The 11,579-nt window shown below is 37.5% G+C and overlaps 1 protein-coding gene across 1 annotated transcript; it reads right to left on the bottom strand.

Annotated features, from left to right (window-relative positions):
* Positions 1-296: 296 nt before the first annotated feature.
* On the bottom strand, positions 297-10,999 carry glis3 (GLIS family zinc finger 3). Its single transcript, XM_077736981.1, has 11 exons — positions 10,866-10,999; positions 9,682-10,049; positions 8,419-8,521; positions 7,277-8,345; positions 5,143-5,304; positions 4,959-5,069; positions 4,348-4,474; positions 4,125-4,197; positions 1,999-2,132; positions 855-968; positions 297-784 (listed from the first exon to the last, which is right to left on the bottom strand). The coding sequence occupies exons 2-11, from the start codon at positions 9,971-9,973 to the stop codon at positions 696-698; spliced, it is 2,274 nt and encodes a 757-aa protein (XP_077593107.1). The 5' UTR covers positions 9,974-10,049; positions 10,866-10,999; the 3' UTR covers positions 297-695.
* Positions 11,000-11,579: the final 580 nt, after the last annotated feature.

Below are 11,579 nucleotides of genomic sequence, written 5' to 3'. Positions count from 1 at the left end.
AGACCCTCAACTTCAAAAGTTTGAGACCGACATACTAACCACACAATAACATCTCTTGAATAAAATAAAAATTCTACCTTAAAACAATCACCCTGTATTAATTTTTCTGAGTAGAAATTATGTCTCAAAACACTGCATTGAAATGGTTAGTCTATCTTGTTACTATAGTTACTAATGTTAGCCCCTAGAGGGAGAGGGGTGGAAAATGATTTACCACATGTATGAACAAAATTATTTTGCACTCAATAGAGTTAAAGTAGGCCCACAAGCATGAAATTAACCAGTTTATAATTTTCAGTTTGGTGGCCCCAAAAAACAAAAATAAAATGCTGATGCAAAAGTATCCATAGTGGAGCAACTTCTGAATATTTTTGACAACATTGCAATTTTACATCATTGCTTTTTTGAATCCCTAATGATGGTCCAAATATGTCCTCCTAGACTAACTGCACTCATACCTAGAGGTAATTTAAAGTATTCAACCAGCCTATTCTGCATGTTTTTGGAATGTGAGAGGAAACTGGAGTACCCGTAGAAAACCCATGCAAGCCCGGAAAGAACATGCAAACTCCACATAGTAGACATCCTTGATCTTAAAACTGTGACCCCAATGTGCTAACCATTACACCACCGTGCTGCCTTGAACATGATGTAAAAACAATGTACAGAGAGAGTCAGGTAATATTTGGGTGGTGTCACTCCTCTGTGTGGTTGTGGTTCACTTGGCTTAAATGCGGGTCAATCATGCTCAAGAAGTCACTTCCTGATCCTTGGATGTCAAGTCCTGCAGATGAATGCACACCATTAAGGAGATCTGGCAACATTTTCTGTAAAAATGGCCCAATATTCCTTACCTGTGTTGCACGCCCTGCCACCTCTAATGGTGTCCACTCGCATGAGATGATTGGTCTCTGCCTGTGCTGACATGCCATCGTAAGGGAAAAGCAGCTCCATCCCCACTAAGAGATCTGCAAATATCCAGGTGAATTTTTTCTCTTTGCACACAAGTACTAGGAATATATGTATTTTCAATTTAATTTGCAAGCTTGGAATGACTTTAGATTGTTGATTAAGGAGTGAATGCGACAATTTTCTTCATGCAAAAGAAAAAAAAAGAAAAACTAACTTCTCAAGGATAAATGCCGAAGGTTTAATAGAAGTCAGTCACCTTGGCTTGGAAATGCTTTTTCGAGCTTTCAATATTTTTTATAATTATACCCATTCAGAAGCAGGTATTCTAGATGAGTGACGTTAAATAGCTAAGGTTTATAGGCCACTTGTGAGCGGAACTTGGTCTCAAAGGTTGAATATCATTTCCGGGCAACATAAAAAAATAATCCAAATAAGATGAAAATAGAAGGACATTTCTATCTCATCCATATTTGCTCAAGAGTAGAATTATTTTGTTTATTTTATCTTAACATAAAAGTTTTTACCAATTTCCAGGGCTAATACTTTGAACAACATCTACTACAGATTTGGTCTAATCTGTAAGGGGTCTTTCTAGAATCATGGATGATGCTAAATTGCTACATTTTTCCCCTGTTGTATTATGTGGGCACACAAGTTTTACCCATGGATTAACCATTAAAAAAAGTGGTACGAGGGTTTGTTGATCACTGCTTACAGGCTTCATATCCTATGATAATGCAAAGCCTTTAAACCTATTCTTCTTGCAAGGCTTCAGAGAAAATTATGTTTTATATTTTCCTATTTTTTTTAGACCTAGGTATAAGGTGGGAATATTTTATCTAATTAATAATGATGAGTTGAGACGCTCCATTTTCAGATACTCGCCTCCATCATGCAATCATCATCACGGTTTGCGTATGTGACAATAACATTCTCAAAACAGATTGTCAAACCGCCACCCACACACACATTCGCTAATAAACTTAAAACAATGCGAAACATGAACTGTGACCCTTTCTTTGGCAGCTTGCCATCAGAAAATTTTCAAAGACAAATTACTACGCTTGTGGTGGGCTCCTACGTTACCTGAGCTGTGGTCTGCTGTGGGCCCAGAGGTATAACCGAGTAGATCGCATGTGCCGTTGGTAGGATGCGGGAGGCGGGAGAGTGGCGAGCTAGGGTCATTACAGTAGAGCTGGCAAGGGGGACCATCAACAAACCTGAAATATCACACAGTTAAGAACATAAATACTCATTCCATCTTCGATCCATTTTTCCTTATGAGGATTACAGGTGCGGTAGAGTCTTTGGGGTGAGAGGCGGGGTCATTTCTGAACTTCGTGCCCACCAAAAATTTAGGGATTAGAAAAGTTCTCATGTAAGAGTACTAATACTTATAAGAAATGTACATCCAGCGATGAAATACTTAAGTAAGAGTATTATTTAGTGCAAGGGTGTCAGATGTCAAATGGATTAAAAGAACTGTATTAAAAGCCCTGAATATTCAGTTTTTTTATAGATCTCAAACAAGGTTAATTTTAGCTTTTTTAAAATATATTTTTAGACTTTAAAAATGTTTTTTTTAACTGAAAACAGAAAAAATAGATTAAAAATTACAATTCCCGCCCCATGTATGCGGCTATACTACAACAACCACGGTAAGAAATTGAGTCCCATCTTGATGTGCTTTGTGCAAATGATTACAATAATAAATAGCTGCCTTTGGAATATATACTTTTTTAATTTTAACCAAACTTTATGGATATCCTCTATATTAGCAAGAATGACATTACTCATTACTCAGAGTTTGACACATGCAGCTCTAATTTACATTCTCCTGCTGTGGTTGGCCTGCTATAGTTTTATTCAATAAAGAATTAAATTCTGCACATGCAAATTTAGACAGCCTCCTGTTTGCTTCACAAATATGTTCCAAATTGAGTTATTTCAGACCAAAATGATTTGGTGCAATTGAGCTCTAACTAACTATGTTTACATAAATGAGTCAATTTGCAAACTAGACTGGCTCCCTTTCTCTGTTTGATTGGTCAAATGTGTTTACGCGTCAGCAAATTTTCATCACAATGCACCAAATTTGGATTTGAAGGCCAAGCCATCTCTCAAAAAGAGTGACCAAACAGCAACAAAGATTTTAGAATTGATTTAACCTGACGTCATTACAGCTCAGGCTTCATTCTCCCACTAGAGTTTAAATGGTATATTCCTTTTCATCTTTTGCATTGTATTATTTACTTATAGAATTCCTCGGCTGCTCTTGTCGGTAGCTTTAGCATCCAATAATGGCTCGTATTCTAGACCAATGAGGCGAGGAGAGCACTTCTTTTACAGGGTGATTGTCTACCCAGAATCCTGCAGTGCAGGTTTGGGGCCTACTGCTGCTTGGAGAACAATTGCAGCCAGCGAGGAGTCGTGAAGCATCTGTCTGGTTTAACATAGAAATCCTTTACTATATAGCCTTAGAAGAAGAGAAATTGGGTTGCCACATACTTTGGATTTGAAAATCAGCTTAAATGGTTAAACCATAAACTTAGTAACTAATTTAAATAAAAATGAACACAAAATGTGTGGCAAATGTACAGTTTGAGTGTTCTTTTGTGAAATACAAATGTTCTTTTAGTGATGCATCATCGTCAAAAGAAAACAAATCCTTCAATAAGACCTCTAGATGATAAGCATCATGCTTTGTTACACTAAAACTGTAAAAGGTATTATGAAGAGTTTCAAATAACATTTAGTCACAGCACAACACCATCAGGCTTTTGTTAGAATGAAAGGAAAATGTGAGGAAAAGCCGCTGGCTCTGCATAGTTTATTCTTATAGTTTCACAAATATTATATTTTATCCTCATCATATTTGGTATATATGTGATTCTTCTGCCTGAATTTGGTGCGGGCAGTCTGGGTTTGATTCCCTCTCAATGGCGGTGTGCTTGTCGTGTTATCAGATATTTTTTTGGGAGACTATGAATGGCAGTCTTTAAACTTTGTTGGCAAGTACTAAGTCAACTACCTTTGGCAGTTTTTTAAAGTTATTAGTCAAAACACACCGAGAACATACCTACCAAATTTAATTCTGATCCATCCACTGATAAAGGAGCAGTTGCAATTTTAGTTAGTGTCCTCATCAAGAGAAGAAGAACAACAACAAGAAAGTCAGCTACAACTTCAGACCGCTCATGTCATGTTATTACCTCTGATTTTCTTGCAGGGTGCCCAAAAGAGCAAAGTGAGGATTTTCGGGGGACATTCCTCCATGTGGAACAGCTGAAGAAGACAAAAAAGACAGGGATAAGCAGACCACTTTGTATTGGATATTCCATAGTGTACATATACATACTGTATTTGATAGGATTATTAAATTGAAGGGAAAATACTTTTTAAAAAATTATATATAATTATTGTTTTTGTATATACTTGTGCATGCTGTGGAGGATTTTATTAAATTGCTTGTCCTGGTTGATGGTGATACTCCGGTGTGCAGATGATGAACTGTTAAACAGTCTGTCAAAGGCTCCTGGGGTACATCATTTTTGGATTTTATCTGAAGAAATGAAAAGTGAAACATAATGAGTTTTAGTTATGTGACATTCCTCTAACTGCAATATTATTGCAGTTCAATGAAAACTATGTTAATGAGTATGAAAAGCCAACATACTCGTGTTTAAATGGCAGGTTTTGTGAAGAAATAAACTCATTTGATAATCATTTTGGACCAGGAAAGTGACCTGTAACCTTTGGATGCTAACAAACTTTCCAAAGTCTTCAAAGGTGAACTCTAACGTACAATCCAAATCAGGTGAACCAGTAACGGGAGCCAAATTGAATCATTTTATGACGGCGTGGGTTTGACGTGTCCAAGAACAACGTGTCAATGCACAAACAACTCATCGCTCATTCATGTCAGGCGTGCCAGTTTATTCCGTACTTAAGATAGCGGGTCGGCGGAGAGCCAGATGTGCTCATCAAAAGAGCCAGATTTGGCTTGTGAGCCAAATATTCCCAACCTCTACTTTAAAATGTCCTACTTTCTTCCATAGCTGTCTCTCTGCAGCAGAGTGGGATTTGATGTGCTTTCTCAAAGAACTGGGATCAGTGTAGCGCTTTGCACAGCCAGGCACTTGGCAGGCGTACGGCTTCTGAAAGCACATAGCAATGTGTTATTTTTATAACTTTTAATGTCATGCAACCTGTTGAAAATGTCTCACTTACTGTGTCCAGGTGGGTGCGCTGGTGCTTGGCTCTGTCACTTGAGTTGCTAAAGGCCTTGAGGCATCCCGGGTGCTGGCACGGGTAAGGCTTCTCGCCCGTGTGACTGCGTTGGTGGATCTTCAGGTTTTCTAGGCGAGAGAAGGCCTTCTTGCAGCCCTTGAACTGTCAACAAAAAAACAAAACAACAAAAAAAAAGGAGAAAATGAGAAGAGCAGGGCTTAATCATGCTGTGGTATTTTTCTGGCAAGCATTTCTTTTTGAAAGATGGTCTGACAAAGAAGGACCTCAGCCTCTTTTGTCCTCTTCTGAGAAGCACGGCAAGCTGTGTGCGTGTGTGTTTGTTGGAACTCAGCACATCACATTCTGCATGACCTTGGTTTGTGGGTGGAATGCAAATCATATATTAAAAGCATTTTTTCATAGCCAAAATTCCTGTAGTTCCTTATGAAGACTAAAGCTGGCGACAACGCTTTATTGCTTACTCATAAATTAGCACAGTTTGAACTGATATTTGATATTTTACTTGTCGTTTTTTAAGCAAATGAATCATTCTTCATTGCATTTCTAGCGTTTTGGACCAGTGTGTGAAACCAAATCATAATGCTGCAATACAAACATATCATATTTATCCATAATTAGCATAGATCATTTTATCTTACTAGAGCATCAAATTGAAATGAACACATCATGGCATCGGCTCTTTTTTGTTCTTTCCTGTGAGTGCAATTTAATTAAAATTAGGGCGCTGTGTTTATATATATATATATATATATATATATATATATATATATATATATATATATATATATATATATATATATATATATATATATATATATATATATATATATATATATATATATATATATATATATATATATATATATATATATATATATATATATATATATATATATATATATATATATATATATATATATATATATATATATATATATATATATATATATATATATATATATATATATATATATATATATATATATATATATATATATATATATATATATATATATATATATATATATAATTCTAAAAAAGGCATTGTTATAGCAGCTCATAAAGTTCAAAAAACAAGAAATGCTTTTGGATGGAACCAATTATTAAACAATGACATTCACAAATATATGATCTGGTACAGGCTTAGATTCACAAACCGGATCAAACGTGATGCTGTGCCAGATACAAGTTTGGGCTTGTTTTTTATGGTCATTGAGTAACAAGAGAAGCTCCTATTGTTTTCCACAAAATCTACTTTACTTTCCACGCAAATCATTCTTCACTGACACACATTCCCCAACAGAAACAACTAAGTTTTGACTATGCCAAATGTATGCAACACAATCTCCCTTTAGCTCTGCCCAAAATTTGCAGAGAAGGCCTACACCAAAGTGTCCATTTGGCCTTCGGGTCATAGTTTGGACACCAATGGCTTTGACCCTTGATAAATTGCATAAGGAAACTCAACCACTGTGCAAACAAACATGCAAGTTTGTGCATCACTGTTGGCAAAAGGGTCGGATTAATATTTACAGAATATATTCTCACAAAAAGTGGCTATCCACGTTGTTAATAATTGTCTTGTTGATGGCAGACATATGAAGCGTGTCTTGGCCAGAGTTATGCATTACTTGTCTGCGTCCTATGGAATTTGCCAATGGCTGTGAGCGATTAGGAACAGGTGGAAACAAATTTAAAGTGGGATTATTCAACAGTGGGAAATATTTCACGGTACATTAAAGAAAATTTGAACATTTGAACCCTCAATCAGCCCAAATGGTAGTTGGTTAAGTACAACCAGTTTTGGAATATGAAAAGTACAAAGAAATAGTAAATATCTGAAGACACCAAAGGTTCATGTGAACAATTTTTAACCTACTAAGTCTATTCTTAACTCTAAGTGAAACCCTACCCAAAAACAATCGAGACCCTGTCAACTGAATATAAAGTAACATCATTTACTGAATGACACTTAGTGACATAAATCATGATCATACTTATAGAGGAGTGAATTTGTTATTTTCATATATGCACCATAGATTAGGCTGAGATGGAATCACTCAGTAATTGCTTCCATCCAGCAGTGTATATAATTAATAAAATGATAATTTACCGTGCACTTATTGGGTTTCTCTCCTGAATGGACCCTCATGTGGATCAGCAGCTTGTAACGGGCATTGAAAGGTTTGAGATTACGTGGACAGCCCGCCCAGTAGCATATGAAGTCTTCTGCCTTCCTCTGGTCCACATGAAGCTTTTCTATGTGCCTCACTAGTTCGTCCTTTTGGTGGTAGACTGTGCTGCAGTCTATCCACATGCAGCAATGGGCGCCAACATCTTCCAACTCGCCCTCCTCTTGCGCCAGCATTGGAAACTGGGGTAAAAAGTTTTTGGGTGGAATAACAACACTCTGACCTTCTTCAGTACTTATTTTTTGGTGTTTTCTTTGAAACTGGATGTCCTGGTGGGAATGGTAGGGTGGAGGAGGTACCTCAGGAATAGAAGCTTCCTTTCTAGGCAGTGAAGCTGGTTCCTGTTGCTGAGGTGACATCTTATTGTCGGTCTCTTCTCTACACGTTTCGGAAATCCTTCCTAGTGAACCTGTTTCCTTGTAATTGTGAAGGCGCTGCTGTTCCACTACCATGTTAGTCATTTGCAGAACTTTTCTGCGGCTGCGCTCAGTTGGTGGAGGCAGAACTAACGAATTCTCTGGGTGAGGGTAAACCTGGGGAATGTAAGATCCCCTCACACCCAGGAAATGGCCATAGCCCTCAGACTGTACTGGTGAGATTGTGGATTGTGAGGCCGGTGAGTTATTGACATAAGCCACAAGTGAAGTAGGCGAAGTGCGTATGATGGAGTTGAAATCAATTCCCATCACGTCTGACAAAGGCGACATGGAAAGAGCTCTTTTCTTTGCATTATTCTGTTTGGGGCTCCCAGTATCTCCTCTGAATAGGTAAGATGGCAGGGAAGGTGATGCACTTGTGTTCCCAGAAGTCTCGGTACCAGACATGGCCGTGGCACAGGGTAGGTTGAGCTGTTCGCTACCCAGGTTGGAACATGGTACTTGCCCCAGTGGGGGAAGCACGCGATAGCCAAATGGCCAATCATTTCGTCCGCTAAACACTGGCTGGGTTTCGATGGTGGTGGATGCCAGCGAGCCTCTGGACAGCATTGACCTGAAACAGAAAGTTGTTGACATACACGTTTTCTGTATCCTCAAGCTTTATAAGGCTCACAGGGAATTCCAACCTGGCATCCGGAGGCTTAGATGCAACATCGTATTCAAGACCAGGGTTGAGTGACATCGGAATACTGGTTACCTTGAGGTTCAAAGCTGCGGAATGCCTAAGAACTTCAATGAAAGGTCTGATATAAGCATACACTGCTGGACAAAAGGCTTCAATATGAATAGTATGACTACATAATAAAGCATATTTTAAGATAGATATACTCAGCAGATCTATAGAGGCGCTGGATGTGGGTTATAACCGCAGTTAAAAACAATCAAAGACCAGACTATGCTTTAAGAAACCTAACTGCCAGAAGTCCAAACATACATAAATTGTGTTTGTTTTTAGCGACGGAATTTCCCTTGACAACCTGAGTAGGCGCAGACACCTTTGGCTCTGTTAATCACTAAAGAACCACTCAGCTCATTCAGCATTCCCATCAGAAGAAACTTACTTGAAGGACCAGTTTCATGCCTAGTTAATTATTAACAAAATAAGAGACCAAGCGGGACAAAGATGCCTGCATGAGAGAGCAAAGTGAGAAGTATGTAGAGGTTGATTGCATATTTCAACCTGGAGTATGTGGGATGTACAGACTATAGACGAGGGAGGAAAAATGTTTTAATTCAAATGACTTTTATAACTGAGTGAGTCTGTCTAGCATTGGGAATAAAGGTTATTGTGAGGGAAATAACGTTGTTAAATAGCATGACTAACATAATATACACTGAGAGTAAAACTCAATTTCTTTCAAAATATGGTTACCTCTACTGTTGTGGTCATGTTTTAAGTAGTTGTTATCATGTCTACTTATTTATTTATTAATTTTGAAGAAAGTATAGTTGTAAACACAAAAAGTTATTCTGGCACTCATTTAAATTGTTAGAAATAACAATAAATAGATCTTGATTGTTAGCCACAATGATATACACACATATATATACTATATCTCATCTCATTTTCTGAACCACTTTATCCTCACTAGGGTCACCCACTTTTCCCACATGCCCATTTTCTTTTATTATTATATATACTTTTTATTTATTAAAACACATTGTTCCACTCTAAACATATTGGTTTTTTTTTAGCAGGACCTGAAAAATGATATCTAAATGTCCCACTGAAAAATTGCTCAGGAAAATCTTTTGAAGATATTTTCGCAATTATGCTGATATTCACAGTGTTGGAAAAAATGCTCAAATTTGGCCCTATTTCTGTTGTGCATGTGTGAGCTTGAATTTATAATTTGGCTTCTATTTGGTGAAGTCTGCACATTAGTTACCTTTACTGGAAGAGCCGCCTGGAAGTGTAACATCATGCTGGAATAGCAATGTCGTCGGCTTGACGTCCCGCTTCCCATTTGTCAACACTTTCCTGCGGAGGCTCAGGCTTGGCAAGGCTTGGTGGCCAGCGTTCTGCTTCCTGCCATCTGTACCTGAGAAATGAAGACCACCCAACTGAGGAGAAGTCCCAGGCAGCTTGATGGCATGGGACTGGTGCCCTCTCATCCTGCGCAGTGGTGGTGGGGACAAGCCACATGGCGATACAAGGATCTGGCAGCCTTTTCCGTTCATGACTGATTGCTCAGAAATAGTTCATGTTGATTCTGGCATCTTTTTGTCGACATGCTCCTTCTTGCTTAATCCTTTCCTATGAAGAAGAAGGAATCAGTAAAAAAAATACTAAACCAGGCTGACTTTTGGACTTTGAACATGAAGAAAGGCACTTGGTTGCATTAGTGTAAAATCCATCTACCCATTTATCTATTTTGAGCCAGTAAAAAGGTTTTAAGGCTAATGCAGGGGTGGAAAACAAGTCAGAAACAAAGAGAAAAAAATATGAAATGTGTCATAAGCAGCATAAAAAAAATCCTATTTGTCAAAGTATTTCAAAAATATAATTTATTATATGACTTTAATGGGCCATGATGAATTTGAGTGTGTTTTAAGAGAAAATAAAGACAAGAGAACCCAGAAACGACGCAAAGAGCCACACTATATACAAAATATGATAAGAACCATAGAGCCACATTCATTTTGGCCTGCACCCACATGCGGCTTGAGAGCCACGCGCTCACCAACCCTGGATTTGTACATATTCTGGTTGTAGTGGCCCATTTTTTAATCTCATCTGAGATTAGGTTAGAGCAGGATACACCCTTTGTTGCTTGCTAGTCATTCACAGGGCACATTTGGACAACAATTTGCACAAATATTCAACATTTTAAGAGCATTGAGGTTGGGATTAGAGCCCGGAACCTCAGAACGCTGTGGCAAAAAGTCCCAAAAATAAATCAACTTTCCTGCCAATGCTGTAAGATCTATTTCTTATATTATGAAGCAGTAAGACGGAAGAAATTGACACATGTGATAACCAAGTACCCAAATGTCACTGAATTCTAATCAAATAGGAATGTGCAGATGAATTGTACTTCATGAATCTATGTGCTGAGAAGGTTTAACTCACTTGATGTTGTTTTGTTGCTGCTGTTCTCCACGGTGACATGTCACGATGGACATTTCCCCCTTCGCTCTGAATGTAAAGTGAGCAACAACAAAAGTGCAACAGGCAACGTGTTGGGATGGGTGGAGGCGCAAATCTTAGCGTCACACTTCTGTCTTCAGGAATTTGATTTTAAATTCAGGATAACTTTATGAACATTGAGAATTTGTCTGCCTTTTGAAAAATAATGATGCATTGGAAATGCAAATAAAATCACCTTCAGAAATGATATATTCAAAATAAATGACAACCCTTTTAACCATCATTTCAATACAGAATTTAGTGTGTGTTTTAATTCTTTCAACTTCTTTCTATAACTTCATTTCGAAAAGCAGTCATTTCATTTTCTTCTGCACTTTTAGGACTAATTAAATTTTGACAGTCAACATGAATTAGCATATCGCAACACAAATGTCAAGTTATTTTAAGTCTAAGGTGGCGATATCAAATATAGCTGCATCTTTGTGAGGAAAATATAAATGTTGAAATTGAACATCAAACTTTTCTTGTATTTCTAGACTTCATTTCACAAGTATCATTTATTTAATTTATTTTCTATTCCTATTACTAAAAACATGTTTGGAAAAGAGAATTTATATAAGTACCATTTAACAATATGGTTGAATCCTGGGCTCTGGCCTTTCTGCATGGAGTATTTTTGCTTTCCCAAATTCTCAC

Source organism: Stigmatopora nigra, chromosome 17 (genome assembly GCF_051989575.1).
Source record: "Stigmatopora nigra isolate UIUO_SnigA chromosome 17, RoL_Snig_1.1, whole genome shotgun sequence".
In the NCBI taxonomy this organism is placed as follows: domain Eukaryota; kingdom Metazoa; phylum Chordata; class Actinopteri; order Syngnathiformes; family Syngnathidae; genus Stigmatopora; species Stigmatopora nigra.
This window is presented reverse-complemented; position numbering and strand designations above follow the sequence as displayed.

Excerpts from the sequence above, each read along its gene's own strand:
- glis3 (XM_077736981.1), bottom strand. The coding sequence starts at position 9,973 with ATGAACGGAAAAGGCTGCCAGATCCTTGTATCGCCATGTGGCTTGTCC. Across the intron at positions 969-1,998 it reads CACAGCAGACCACAGCTCAG|ATCTCTTAGTGGGGATGGAG; the intron begins GTAACGTAGGAG and ends GGATATTTGCAG. Across the intron at positions 785-854 it reads TGGCAGGGCGTGCAACACAG|GACTTGACATCCAAGGATCA; the intron begins GTAAGGAATATT and ends ATTCATCTGCAG.